This window comes from Neomonachus schauinslandi, chromosome 10 (genome assembly GCF_002201575.2).
Source record: "Neomonachus schauinslandi chromosome 10, ASM220157v2, whole genome shotgun sequence".
In the NCBI taxonomy this organism is placed as follows: Eukaryota; Metazoa; Chordata; class Mammalia; order Carnivora; family Phocidae; genus Neomonachus; species Neomonachus schauinslandi.
In genome coordinates, this window is record NC_058412.1 from 115,990,760 (window position 1) to 116,004,432 (window position 13,673).

A 13,673-nucleotide genomic window follows, 5' to 3' on the forward strand; every position below is an offset into this window, starting at 1 on the left:
GGCAGAGTGTGAGAGAGCGAGATCTCTCTTCCTCTTACAAGGCCAGCAATTCTATTGGATTCACACTCCAATTCCACACTATGACTTAATTTAACCTTAATCACCTCCTAAGGGCCCTATCTCCAATATAGTCACATAGGGGGTGAGGGCTTCAACATGTGAGTTTGGGGAGAGGAGAGGTGCACAAATTCCATCCACAGCACTTGGGCACACTTCAGACGCAGCCAAGGCATCACTGTGGCCTCAGAAAGGAGGACCCAGGAGTTAATTCACTGCATTTCTATCATCACATTCATTCAATCTTTCCTTTTCCAGCTGTCTTTTCTATGAGATACGCGGTCAATTAACTCCTGCAGCTCTTTCATGTAGGCCTACTCAGGCATCCTGTGAATTTCCAGGATCTAGGAAGGATCCTCCTCCTATTTGTGCCCCAGTCCTCAAATATCAGGTCACGGGTTTCCAACAATGACTAACCAGTCACTTGAGGCATGGTTCTCAACTTCGGAATTTTTTAAAAAAGCTCAACCATACCCCAGACCAATTTAGTCAGAAACTTTTTGGAGAACCAAAAAATCGCTGGTGATTTTTAAATCTCCCCAAGTAATTCCAAAAAGCAGCTAAAGTTGAGGACCACTGATCACAGAAAGGTATGTGTGTGCCTGTCCCCCTCCCCTCACATTCCAATTTAGTTGGTCTACAGTGGGACCCAATATTCTGTATTTTTAAACAATTACCCAGCTGATTCTGATGATCAGCCAGGTTTAGGATGGATTACTACCTTCCTGAAGCTAAACTGCTTACTCCCACCTGTAACTATTCATTTCTGTGGCTATACATAAGCTCTACAGATGCAGATTTTATTTCCTTCCTCCTAGTGGCACATCATTTTGGGGACAGCCCTTCACATGCACCAAAGACAATAAAGGAGAGGGTTTTCTGAAAACATGAGGGAAAGCAGCAGGAAAAACCAAATGGGGGCTTAAAAACGTGTGTGCAGCTTGACAAGGGAGAAAGCAAAAACTAGTGCAGGATAAAAGGAAAGGGTGGGAATGTAGGTGGAGAGATGAGGTCACAGGAATGAAAACAAGACTGGCAGGATTCAATAGCAAATTAATAAATACACAGTTGAGTCAAAAGCCCCAAAAGTTATAGATGCGCCTTTGGGCAAAAAAAGATAAGGGCTACAGTATCTTCTGGTGTAGTACCCCCATCCCAACCTCATCCATCTTTATTCTTACTTTTTATCAATACTTTTCTCAGGGAAGAATGCCACAGGCTCATTCACACCAAGCTATAAGAGTATTTTAATAGGGGCAATGACAATAAACGAAAAGCAAAGGGTAGAAAAGAGGGAATTTCAGGCACATTTACTGAATGGGGAGGGACAGGAGAGAGGTCTTAGCTTTTTGGTAACTCCTACCATCACACCACTCTCCCTGAATCCTGGTGGCTGTGCACTATGCGGCTCACTGTTCTCCAACACTAACATAAAAATGGGGCGTATTATTGATATCCACACATCCCGATGAAAACCTCAAAGCTGACAGAAAGGTTACATCACAGACTTGACAAACTTTAGGGAAAGTGTTGCAGCCTATATACATCACCAGCCATGGATGTTCATTCTCCTTATAGAAACAGAAAGTCAAGACACTTGGGTTCTAAGTGAAACCTTTCTCTCATCCTAATTCTGTCATATTATTTTTTCCTTTAACGTCTCTATCAGTAAAACAGGAAAAATCTCAAGAATAACTTGATTGGATCTGGCCCGTGGAAACAAAAGTAGGAGGAAAGAAAAAAGGAAGGAAAGACATCAAAGCGTTAAGAAACATATTTTTTAAAGTATTTCCTCCATAGAAAAGCTGAGTATGTTTTGAATTAGTTACTATTCAGAAAATAGAGAAAATGAACTAATCACAGAAGAAAAGACATACATAGTTTAGTGAAAACAGTGTAGTCTTTACCTTATCATTTAGAAGTGGTTTGATCTCTGTGAGTTGAACATCCTGAAGCTCATCCATGAGGATAGATGAGAGTAGAGGATTCTCAAGAATAAATCAGTAACTCTGAAACAGAAGAAAACGAAGTAAAGAAAGAGGCTTAAACTTGAAGCTGAAAACATAATAGTCACACTATGTCCATTCATTCAAATACTAGAGCTTAGTATACGTCATGCACTGCTCAGGATGCTGAAGACGAAGGAAACTAAACAGTCATGGCAGACAGACTTTAAAATGATCTCTGCCTCCTATTCACACCCTTCCATTATCCCCCTGCCCACCACTGAGGGTGGGTGAGACCCCTGGCTTGCTTGTAACCAAAATGGTAACTGATGGTATGTACAGGAGTACCTGTACATGATGATATTATATAATATTTTAACATCTGTCTTGCTGAAAAACACACTTTCCTTTGCTAGATTTGAAGAAGCTGGCATGTTGTGAGAGGGCCACATGGCAAGGAACTGAGGACAGCCTCCAGCCAAAAGAGTTAAGAAACTAAGACCCTCAGTCTAACTTGTAAAAACTGATTGCTGCCAACAACCATATGAGCCTGGAAGTGGATCACTCCCCAATCAAAACGTCAGATGAGAAAACAGCCCTGACCAACACCTTCACTGCAGACTTGCAGAGGACCTGGGTCAACCCATGCCAGATTCCCAACCCCCAGATATTGTCAGATAATAAATGTGTGTTGTGTCTTGTTTTAAGTCAGTAAGTTTGTGGTAGTACTTTCTTTTTTTCTTTGTAGCAACAGATAATTAATACAATAGTCTTTGCCCTTCTGGAGTGTCCAGTTTAGTTACTGAAGATGTATAACTAAGAGAACAACACACTCAATGCTATGCTTCAGGAAACAACAGTTTGGGGGATGGATTAAGAGGGAAACAAAAATTGAAGGCTAATGCTAGGATGAGGCCCTGACTAAGGAATGAGAATTAAGGGGCAGATGAACCAAGGCTAAACTCATCAGCCTTCACTTAGGGAATCAGAACAGTGGATGGAGAGTATGAGAGCCAGCTTCCAAGATGGCCTCCAAACAACCCAATGATCCTTGATTCCTGATATTTGCAGTCATGTAGTCTCCAATCCAAATAAATCAGGAATGGTGTGTAACATAATAAAATATGGCAGAGGCAGCAATATATGGCTTCTGAGGCTGCGTCATAAATGGCATAGCTTCTGCTTCAAGACATTACAGTCTCCATTCATTAGTTCTGGGGGAAGCCAGCTATGGTATTGTGAGGACATTCACACAGTCCTCTGGGGAGGCCCATGCCAAGAGGAACCATCTTGCCAGTACCAACCCGTGAGCCATGTGAGTGAGCTACCTTGCACATGGATCTTCCAGCCCCAGTCAAGACTTCAGATGACTGCAGCCCCAGAGATATCTGACTGCAACCACATTGGAGACCCTAAGCTTGAACCACCCTACCAAGCCACCACCTGAATTCCTGACCCACGGAAAGTATGAATAGTAATAATTATTCTGTTTTGGAGTGATTTCTTATATAGCAAAAAATAACTAACACAGAGACAGAGAAGACAGGAAAACACTTCTAGGAGAAGAAAGTAGTTGGAGAGGAGGAGACAGGGTAATGAGTCATAAATCCTTACTCCATCCCACTGGACAGGGAGTCATGGGGAAAGGCTGCAAATATTGGATATTGCCAGTATTTCCATCCAGACTTTAAAGCCCCAGGCTTCCTCCCCTCTTCCTTGGCCATGAACTCATCAGTCCAGAAAAATGCTAATTCAGTGAGTTGGGGATGTAGTTATTACCACTTACTGAGTACCCAGTGTGCAAAGCATTATGGAAGATAAAAAAAAGGTCCCTGCTTTCCAGGAGCTTACTAGAGTAGAGATGACAGCTATCTATAAAACTAACTACAAAATGAGAAGTAAATAGAAGGGGCATAATAGTTCAAAGAAGGAATAATTACTTTTGATTGTGAGAATCACAAAAGCCTTCATAAAATATTAGCCTACTGTATTAATTCATTTTTCTGTTTTTCCCTCCAGACATAGGATTACATGGCTTTGATTTACTTAGCTATGGAGAGGGTATGGAGTCTAGGCTACCTTTTAGCTATTACTGACCAATACATCAAAATAAATTCTGCTTCCAACTATGACTACTTTAGAACAGACTAACAAAGGCCCTTTTATCATTCCTTCTAAGAACCCAGAGGATGCCAGTCAGGAACACTCCTCAAACTATGGACCCCACAGGCCAATCACAAGCATCCCAAACATCTGTGCCACTTAACAGAGCACAAGCTTGATGATATTTAACCTCCAATAGAACATGGTTCTTTTTCTCAGCTCCCAGGCAACCTATAAACTTAATTGAGCTACTGAATGACCAGAAGCTGAATTTTTGTTTTGTTTCTATACCACATACATTTCTTTTTTCTTTTTTTTTAAGGATTTTATTTATTTGACAGAGACACAGCGGGAGAGGGAACACAAGCAGGGGGAGTGGGAGAGGGAGAAGCAGGCTTCTGGCGGAGCAGGGAGCCCGACGCGGGACTCGATCCCAGGACCCTGGGATCATGACCTGAGCCGAAGGCAGACACTTAATGACAGAGCCACCCAGGCGCCCCGTACATTTCTTTTTTTAAAAAAAGATTTTATTTATTTACTTGACAGAGAGGGAGAGCACAAGCAGGGCGAGCAGCAGGCAGAGGGAGAAGCAGGCTCCCTGCTGAGCAAGGAGGCCGCGGGACTCGATCCCAGGACCCTGGGACCATGACCTGAGCTGAAGGCAGACACTTAACCGACTGAGCCACCCAGGCACCCCTACCACGTACATTTCATAAGGGGATGAGGTGGCTTGAATCTTTCATCACAAATCTCAGCTGGCATTTGCAATTCTCTTTTACAATACCACTTTGACCCAATTAACCCAAAATATTGGCCTAACTGGGATCTATACTCGTTGTGTGTTTATTTTTATTTTTAAAGATTTATTTATTTATTTTGAGAGAGAGAGAAAGCGAATGCACAAGCAGTAGGGGCAGGGAGAGGGAAAGGGAATCTCAAGCAGACTTCATGCTGAGTTCAGAGCCTCACTCAGGGGCTCCATCTCATGACCCTGAGATTGCAACCTGAGCTGAAACCAAGAGTCTGATGCTTAACCAACTAAGCCACCCGGGCATCCCTCGTTATGTGTTTATTTTTTATTTATTTATTTTTTTAAACATCACAAATATGATTTTTTATTTGTCACCATTAAATGTCTGACTTTTAAACAGATTCTTGGACTGGTGGCTCATATCCATCAGCTCGTTCAACTTTAGCACCGGTCTCATCCCCAGTAGCTTTTCCAGAACTACTACCTTCACCATGAAGCTCCATGAGCTTTCCCAATTCAAACTTGGGCTTCTTCAGCATTTTTACTTTTCTAACGAACACATCATGGAGTGGATAAATAGACTGACAAGCCTTTTCTATATCTTTTCCGATGCTGTCTGGAATCAATTTATTGACCACTTCTTTCAAGTCATTTGTTTGCACCTCTCGGGTCATGATTTCCATCATCTTTTTCCGAATTTGACGGACCTGTTGGTGCTGAGCATAAGAGGTCTTCCGAATCTGATTATTGCGTTTTTTAGTAAAACCAACACAAAAGAGACGAAGCAAATAACCATCGGTAGTCTTGACATCAACATGAGCTTCAATCATGGTCTGCCATTTTTTGACCATGGAGCACATTTTGTCACGGGTAAGATCCATGCCATGGAAATTAGTCAGGCAGTTTTTGCCCTGAACATCCTCAGTAATTAGCTTGAATTTTCTAAACGCAACTTCATCGTTCTGCAAATCAGCAAGGCTCACTTCAAAAACACGACCCTTGAGGCCATCAGATGCGATTTTGGTTCCTTGAGTTCTTGTGACTAATGTTTTTCCAATATTTCTTATATTGAACATAGCTGGTGCTTTCACATCATACCAATCTTTCTTAGAAAATGGATCAACCACTTTCTTCTTGGCTCCCTTTTTGCTGCCTTTCGTAAGGCGCTTGTTTTTGCCGACCGCCATGGTGCTGCTCAGGGAGCCAAAAGGGCGGACCCTCGTTATGTGTTTATTAATCACACTATAAACTGTGGCTACTTTTCATTTGGATGTCACTGCTTATCAGTAATTTAAAATGGCAATTTTAAAGTTCTTTTTCCTATTATAAAGATAGTACGTCTTCACTTTAGAAAATGTGAAATCAGGGGCACCTGGGTGGCTCAGTTGGTTGGGGTCTGCCTTCGGCCCAGGTCATGATCCCAGGGTCCTGGGATCGAGCCCCACATCGGGCTCCCTACTTGGTGGGGAGCCTGCTTTTCCCTCTCCCTCTGCCTGCCGCTCCCCCTGTTTGTGCTCTCTGTCAAACAAATAAATAAAATCTTTAAAAGAAAAACCAGAAGAGTCTCTTATTAAAAAAAAAAGTGAAATCACAGAATAATGAAAAGATATTTTACTCACAGTCCTTCCACCTAAAGACAACCACTGTTAACATTTTAGTCTATTTCCACTTGTTCTTTTTTCCATGTAAAGTGGTGATTTCCTGAAATTATTTTCCAATCTACCCACTTTATTCCCTACTTTAATTCACTCACTTGAAAGCAGGACCCTTCAAGATGTTAATTACTCAAATGTAACTCCGGGTGGAGAGATGTGTCAAGGTTCCTCAGGGCCGGGCGCCTGGGTGGCTCAGTTGGTTAAGTGACTGCCTTCAGCTCAGGTTACGATCCTGGAGTCCCGGGATCGAGTCCCACATCGGGCTCCCTGCTCAGCAGGGAGTCTGCTTCTCCCTCTGACCCTCCTCCCTCTCCTGCTCTCTGTCTCTCATTCTCTCTCTCGCAAATAAAATCTTAAAAAAAAAAAAAAAAAAAAAGGTTCCTCAGGGCCAGAAGAAAGCCAGAGGTGCCCTCAGTTCCAAAGTGACTGGCATTCACCTAGTGTTCCCATGCATTTTTTAAAGATGAAGAAAAATGCAATGTTTGTGCCAGGAGAAACACTTAAACAAGGGCACAAATTAAATGAGAAGCCTGTCCCTATCAGCTGGGTCCAATGCAGACAATGCAGGACAGTGAACTGTTCCAGTATGACTTGGGAACTGGCAACAAGACAGTAGATGTTTACCTTCCACGTTATAGGGGACCTACTGCATTCCTCCAGAGATTCAACTTTTGCTCAGTTCTCATTGTCCCAATCCCTTGCCAATAAGGAATTTTATAACACCTATAAGAAAACTAAGATCACATGGTGGAAATCTCCATCTCCAGATCTCTCAGCTACACAGATTGGCTCCCTCCTGGGGATCTTTAAGGCCTGCAGTTCCCTCATCTGCAGAAATGATAGGGCTGCCAGATCCCATCCTGGTAATAAGAGCTACTAATATTCCTTCTTTTTTTTTTTAAGTAGACTCCATGCCCAGCGTGGAACCCAACGTGGAGTTTAAACTCACAACCCTGAGATCAAGACCTGAGCAGAGGGGCGCCTGGTGGCTCAGTCGTTAAGCGTCTGCCTTCGGCGCAGGTCATGATCCCAGGGTCCTGGGATTGAGCCCTGCATCGGGCTCCCTGCTCCGCAGGAAGCCTGCTTCTCCCTCTCCCACTCCCCCTGCTTGTGTTCCCTCTCTCGCTGTGCCTCTCTCTGTCAAATAAATAAATAAAATCTTTAAAAAATAAGACAAAAAAAAAAGACCTGAGCTGAGATCAAGAGTTGGACGCCTAACCGACCGAGCCACCCAGGCGCCCCAGGGCTCCAAATATACTTATAAAGCTGGTAGGGATTTTATAAACTGCAGCAGATAACAAAATGTTTATCCTCTTTCCCAGATGTAGGAGGCAGAGGGAGGGCTAACAAGTTAAAACCATCCATCCTCAAACTGAGGCAGTGAACCTGGTACCAAATGGCTAGAGAGTGAAAGGGAAAAAGTGTAATTCCTATTCTGTGCCAGGAATTATACTCTAAGTACACTACGTTTAATCCTCCTAACAATCTTCTCAGGCAGATATTTTCATTTCTTAGTTTAGAGATGATAAATTTAGGCTTAGAGAAGTTAAGTAACTCTTCTAGTATCTCCCATCCATGTAAGTAATAGAGCAAGAATGTAAAAACCTTTGCTTTCCCCACTATCATATGCCTACGCCAGGCCCCATGTGCTGGTTGTAGGACCCTGGGCAAATTTCTTCCTCTACACCCACAGGGGCACCTCCTTGAAGTAAAGGTAGTAGAAGCCTAGAGCAATCCTATACCACCATTGACTTGGAATCCAGACTGAAGGTTTGAGTCACCGTATCAGGACAAGACTCTTCACTATCTCAGTAGTAGCTGAAGACAAGGTGAAGATAGAATGAGGAGGGATAAGAGAAATAAAATTCCAGCTATTACTTGAGCTGAAACAAGAGCTATTTCTTGTTTGTTATTAGAACAGTGTGCCTCAAACCTCAATGTACAGACAACCACCTGGGGACCTTGTTTAGGATCTTAGCCAATCAGTTTGGAATGATGGCCATCCAACATGTGACCTAATCAGCTGACGAGGAGAGAACATCTAAGTTGAGGAGGTGAGTAACTGAAAGGCTTGATTATCAGCAAAAATCCTTAACAGAGATGAGGATGGGGGAGAAAAAGACTCTATTTATCTAATTTCATCCTGCCTATTCCCAAAAGGATTTCAGTAAATTAAATGGGATTTTAAAAAGATTCAACAACTGAGACCAACTAGAAGGGAAATATACTAGAGAAAGAGAAGAGTTTAGAAGTTTGCTACAGAAATCCTAGCTGAAAGGTGACAAGTGTGATAACGCTACTGGAATCACAGAAAGAAAAAGGGACATCGGTACAAAGCTGGTAAAAATAGCATACGGTCAGAAAAGAGTCAGATTTTGCCAAGGTTTTCGATTAGAAGGATAAAGAATAATGGTGCAGTGGGGGAGCTGAGAAGCAATAACAGAGAAATTGATGAAAAAAAATCAATGTTGATTCAAAGTTAATATTTGGGCCTCCAAGAGACCTGAGCATAGGCAGGAGTGAATTAATGAGGAAAATCCACAGGCGCTTACCAAACTAGAGATGAGGAGGAGATGCAGGCCCTCGGCTCTTCTGAAAGAAAATTAGTGATGGGAAAGAAAGCAGAACCAGGGGGCGTCTGGGTGGCTCAGTCAGTTAAGAATCCAACTCTTGGTTTCAGTCCAGATCATGATCTCAGTCATGAGATCAAGCCCAGCACTGGGCTCTGTACTCAGTGCAGATTCTGCTTGAGATTCTCTGCCGCTCTCTTGCTCCTCTCCTTCCCCCGCACCCAACTCCAGTGTGCAGGCTCTCTTTCTCTCAAATAAAAAAATCTTAAAAAAGCAAGCAAGCAAGCGGAACCAGTAAGACACAAAGGAAAAAATGCTCAGAGATACAGGAAGAAAAGCAAAAATATGATGTCAAAGAAGTCATGGGGAGAAGGGAGATTTATATGGAAGAGGAGGAAAATTCCAATGTTGGGGGGCGGATCAGGACTGAGAAAGGACCGTTATCTTTTGACAGTGAAAATCTAGGGAAAATGAGGTTCAGTTCTCCATGCTAAAAAGCCCATGACTTTGTATATGACTTTGTAGAAATACAGAAACTGATATTTCTGAACTGAAATGCAAGCAAAAATGTTTCCAGGATGACCAGGAGAGACACCAGAGTTCTCTGATACTCAGAGACAGCACTGAGAGGGCGTTTAAAGATCATCAAGACTATGAACTTAAATTTTGCATCACAACTCTGAAAAAGGAAACAGAGAAAAGTGTAGGGGCTCTGGCTGAAGTGGTGATGAGACTGCTAGGGTTCTGCAGAACACAGTTTAAAGTCCAACAATATAGTGCAAACTTTGTTCACTCAGAAAGAATGGATGCCCATGTTCTTCGTTTGGGAAAGAGCCCATAAACACATCAAATGTGGACTCTGGACCTAGGTGGGCCCCTACTTAGTTGAGTGGCACTGGGCAAAGTATTTTCCCTTTCCAGGCTTCAGCTTCCTCATCAGTCAAGGGAAGAGACTGGGTAGGATGACCTTTTTGGCTCCTGACAGGACTGACATTCTGCAACCCAGACGTTCCCTTTAATGTAGTACTTTACATTATTCCCCAGAGCGAGTGCTCCATCCCCCAACTCTTCAGTTCTTACTACAATCTTCAGAGATCCACACCCCCATTACCAACTTGATGAGGTTCAACAACTAACTGAAGGTCACTCAGCAAATCAGCAGAAAGGTGCACCTGGCCTGATTGCAGGGGCATGAGGCTCTCAGGCTTTTATCTCACCCTGCACTGTGTCTATTTAGTCAGAGAAAACTCACTAAGATTTCCAGTGCTTAAAAAACATTGCTTTGTTACTTGAAAAACATAATAACGGACTACACATAGTATTGGCTAAACTACATGCTGTCTTGTTTGTAGCTTGCCCCATGACCACAGTAATTTGTCTGGCCTTCGTCAGGCTTTGCCAGGATGTACTGACACCAGGTCACTAGTTTGTATTCTAAGGGCAAAGTTAATCACTTTGGTTTTGGCAAGACTGCAGACAGGCAACCAAAACAGAATGAAGGCAACAAACAAAGGAGGCTTACTGAGGAGAATGAGCTGGAAGGGGTCAGCTGGTGCTGAAGTAGTTATGGCTAAAAAGCTGCAGGAAGTGAGAAGGTAGACAGTGGTGCTTCTACAGCAAGCTGACTCACATCCTCTCTTTTTACATATAAACCACTGTCTGAATAAGTAATTATTATAGCACCTCACAGTTACAAAGCACCTTTACATCTAACATCTTGTTGGATTATCAGGATGGCACTGTGAAATACAACCCTGGCACACTGGCATCATCTCTAGGACACAGATGAGGACTCGGAGGCTGAAAGAGGGGAAATGGACTGAGCAACACCACACAACTAATACATGCAACAGCTTGAATCGAATCCCAACTGTCTTCGGACCCCGAATGCTCCCTCTATGCTCTATAGTCCCTGTATCACACTGCCTCCCAGGTTACTACAGATGAAAGACCTGGAGGATGAAAAGGAGAGAAATTTAGTTGACTGCCTCACTGCATCCACCCCACGGTGAAGACCTCTTTTTTTTTTTTTTTTTGACAGAGAGAATACAAGCAGGGGGAGCGGCAGGCAGAGAGAGGGAGAAGCATGCTCCCTGCTGAGCAGGGAGCCCGATGTGGGGCTCAATCCCAGGACCCTGGGATCATGACCTGAGCCGAAGGCAGACGCTTAACCATCTGAGCCACCCAGGCATCCCGAATACCTCTTTTTTTAAATAATTTTTTTAAAATTTTATTTATTTGACAGAAAGAGAGAGAGAGCACGAGCAGGGGGAACAGCAGGCAGAGGGAGAGGGAGAAGCAGGCTCCCTGCTCAGCAGGGAGCCCGATGCGAGGCTCGGGGCTCGATCCCAGGACCCTGGGATCATGACCTGAGGCAAAGGCAGACGCTTAACGACTGAGTCACCCAGGAGCCCCTGAAGACCTCTTTTCATCTCTGGCCCTAAATTACACTGAGAAGTTAGGATCAGGCCAGAGATGTAGGATTAAACCCTATGAAGTTAACAAGAAAGCACAGGTTTGGGACTGAATTCATCTTCAACCATTAAGTCCACTGAGTAAGGGAGATTAAGTCCATAAACAAATCACTACAGTTCAAAACAGTATAAACATAAGCCTGTGAACTGGACAAATTCTAAGGCGGTTAGTTTCTCAACCTCAGCACCACTGACATTTGGGCCTGATAACTCTTTGTTGTGGGGGACTGTCCTTGCACGTTGTGGGATATTTAGCAGCATTTCTGGCCTCTACCCACTAGATGCTAGTAGCACCCTCCTCAAACCACTGTGACAACCGAAAATGTCTCCAGATGTTGCCAAGTGTCCTCTGGGGGGCAAAACTGCCCCAACTTGAGAACCACTGCTCTACAGGTTATGGAGCTTTAGGGAAAAGGTCGGTTAATGCAGGCTGTGGGTGCTGAAAAAAAGTTTCATGGAGGAGGTAATATTTGAACTGGACCTTGAAGGAGGGATTAAATTCCTATAGATGAGGATGAGAGAAGGATAAAAAAAAGAAATTCCAGAAAGGGAGGAGAACTTAAAAGCAAGAAAATGAGAAAGCACAGGTCTGCCGGAAAATGTCCCAGTTTGGCAAAAATAGTAGTTTCCTATTAGGAGTAAGAGATAAAGCTAAAAATGCCCATTGGAGGGTGCCTGGGTGGCTCAGTTGAAGGGGTCCTGGGATCAAGTCCCACATTGGGCTCCTCCTGCTCTGCGGGGAGCCTCCTTCTCCCTCTGCCTCTGCCGCTCCCCCTGCTTGTGTGCTCGCACTCTCTCTGTCAAATAAATAAAATCTTAAAAAAAAAATGCCCATTGGAGTCAGGTCATAGATAGCTATCCATCAACTGATAGTTACAAGATATACACACATAATGAGACAGCGAACAATACAAGATATCCACAGATGTTTTAACAGGATACAAGTCAAACCAGTGGTATTTCCATCTGTCTCATGTCCCCAGGAGGAATAATAGTGCTTGAGTATCATGTCTTAACGTTGCATCTAGTGTTCACTGCATTTAGAGCTAAATGAAGTTTGGAACCAGTGCAGAGGAGAAATGAGCAAGGACTGGGGTGATCCCAAAGGAAGTAACAATGATGGGCCTTGAATGGATAGGTTTCGTACAGCTGAATGGGAGGAAAGGACATTCCATGTGAGCACATCAGGTTGGGAAAGAAAGAAATGTGAACATCAAGGAGACAAGAACCATGTGGCTGGAAAGAAGACAGGGCTGGTCAGAACACATGAATTAGACTTTACTGTGTGGACAGTAAAGGTTCCTGAAGAACAGAATGACACAGTTGTTTAAAATGTGGTCATCTTGTCCAGCTGTTCTCTTAGCTACACATCAGAAAGACTTGAGAAGCTTTGAGGAACATCAATACCCAGGCTCCAACCCTAAAGATACAATTTAATCGGGCAAGGGAAAGCACCAAGTATTGTTTTTAAAGTTCCATGGGGGGAGGAGGGGCGCCTGGGTGGCTCAGTTAAGCATCTGACTCTTAGTTTTGGCTCAGGTCATGATCTTGCATTTGTGGGATTCGGCCCTGTGTCGGGCTCTGCACTGAGCGTGGAGTCTGCTTCAGATTCTCTTTCCCTCTGCTTCTCCCCCTGCTTGTGAACTCTAATAATTAAATAAAATTAAAAAAAAAAAAATCCCATGGGTGATTCTGTATGCAGCCAGGGCTGAGAACCAATGGTCCAGAGTCAGGCCTTCATCCTCAGATGAGAAAACAGGCTTAGAAATTTAAGTGATTTGCCTAAATTCACACGACCAACTGGGTGTGGGGCTGGGAGTGGCACCTGGATTCCTATTCCAGGCTCTGAAATATATTGCAGAGCACTGGGCAAAATTCCATACTCACTCTATAAGAAGCACAATTATCTGATGACTTGGCTCTTAAGTTCTGCCAGGGTTAAAGCCTGAATTAATCTAATCATAAAACTATTGACTTAAGCACCCCCTTTAGTGTCTAGGGTAATGGATGTTAGTTTCATTGCTGTCTCCTGGGGGCCCTTAGGAAAGGGTCTCAGGAGACTCTCCAGAAAGCCAGAAAAACAAGCCAAGCCACCCAGCAACACGAAAAAACAATGT

At 43.5% G+C, this 13,673-nt stretch overlaps 2 protein-coding genes across 6 annotated transcripts in view; both read right to left on the bottom strand.

Annotated features, from left to right (window-relative positions):
- Positions 1 to 13,673, bottom strand: part of NDRG3 (NDRG family member 3) — a 75,068-nt gene that overhangs the window by 54,878 nt on the left and 6,517 nt on the right. For 4 of the 5 annotated variants that reach the window (XM_021688976.1, XM_044918794.1, XM_044918797.1 and 1 more), the window contains exon 2: positions 1,965 to 2,066. In XM_021688976.1, the coding sequence (XP_021544651.1) occupies positions 1,965 to 2,021 (57 nt within the window). In that variant the 5' untranslated portion in view covers positions 2,022 to 2,066. Of the gene's footprint in view, positions 1 to 1,964; positions 2,067 to 9,064; positions 9,145 to 13,673 lie in introns of those variants that run through there. The other variant, XM_044918795.1, reaches the window with a different exon arrangement.
- Positions 5,194 to 6,067, bottom strand: LOC110579367 (40S ribosomal protein S3a-like). The gene is made up of 2 exons (XM_044918798.1): positions 5,804 to 6,067; positions 5,194 to 5,554 (listed from the first exon to the last, which is right to left on the bottom strand). Exons 1-2 carry the CDS (start codon positions 6,042 to 6,044, stop codon positions 5,250 to 5,252), a joined length of 546 nt encoding a protein of 181 aa, XP_044774733.1. The 5' UTR covers positions 6,045 to 6,067; the 3' UTR covers positions 5,194 to 5,249.

What these genes read in the sequence shown, in the direction of transcription:
- LOC110579367 (XM_044918798.1), bottom strand. Translation starts at nt 6,044, where the DNA reads ATGGCGGTCGGCAAAAACAAGCGCCTTACGAAAGGCAGCAAAAAGGGA. An exon ending in GCAGAACGATGAAGTTGCGT is followed by an intron (nt 5,555 to 5,803) that starts TTAGAAAATTCA and finishes AGGTCCGTCAAA; the next exon opens with TTCGGAAAAAGATGATGGAA.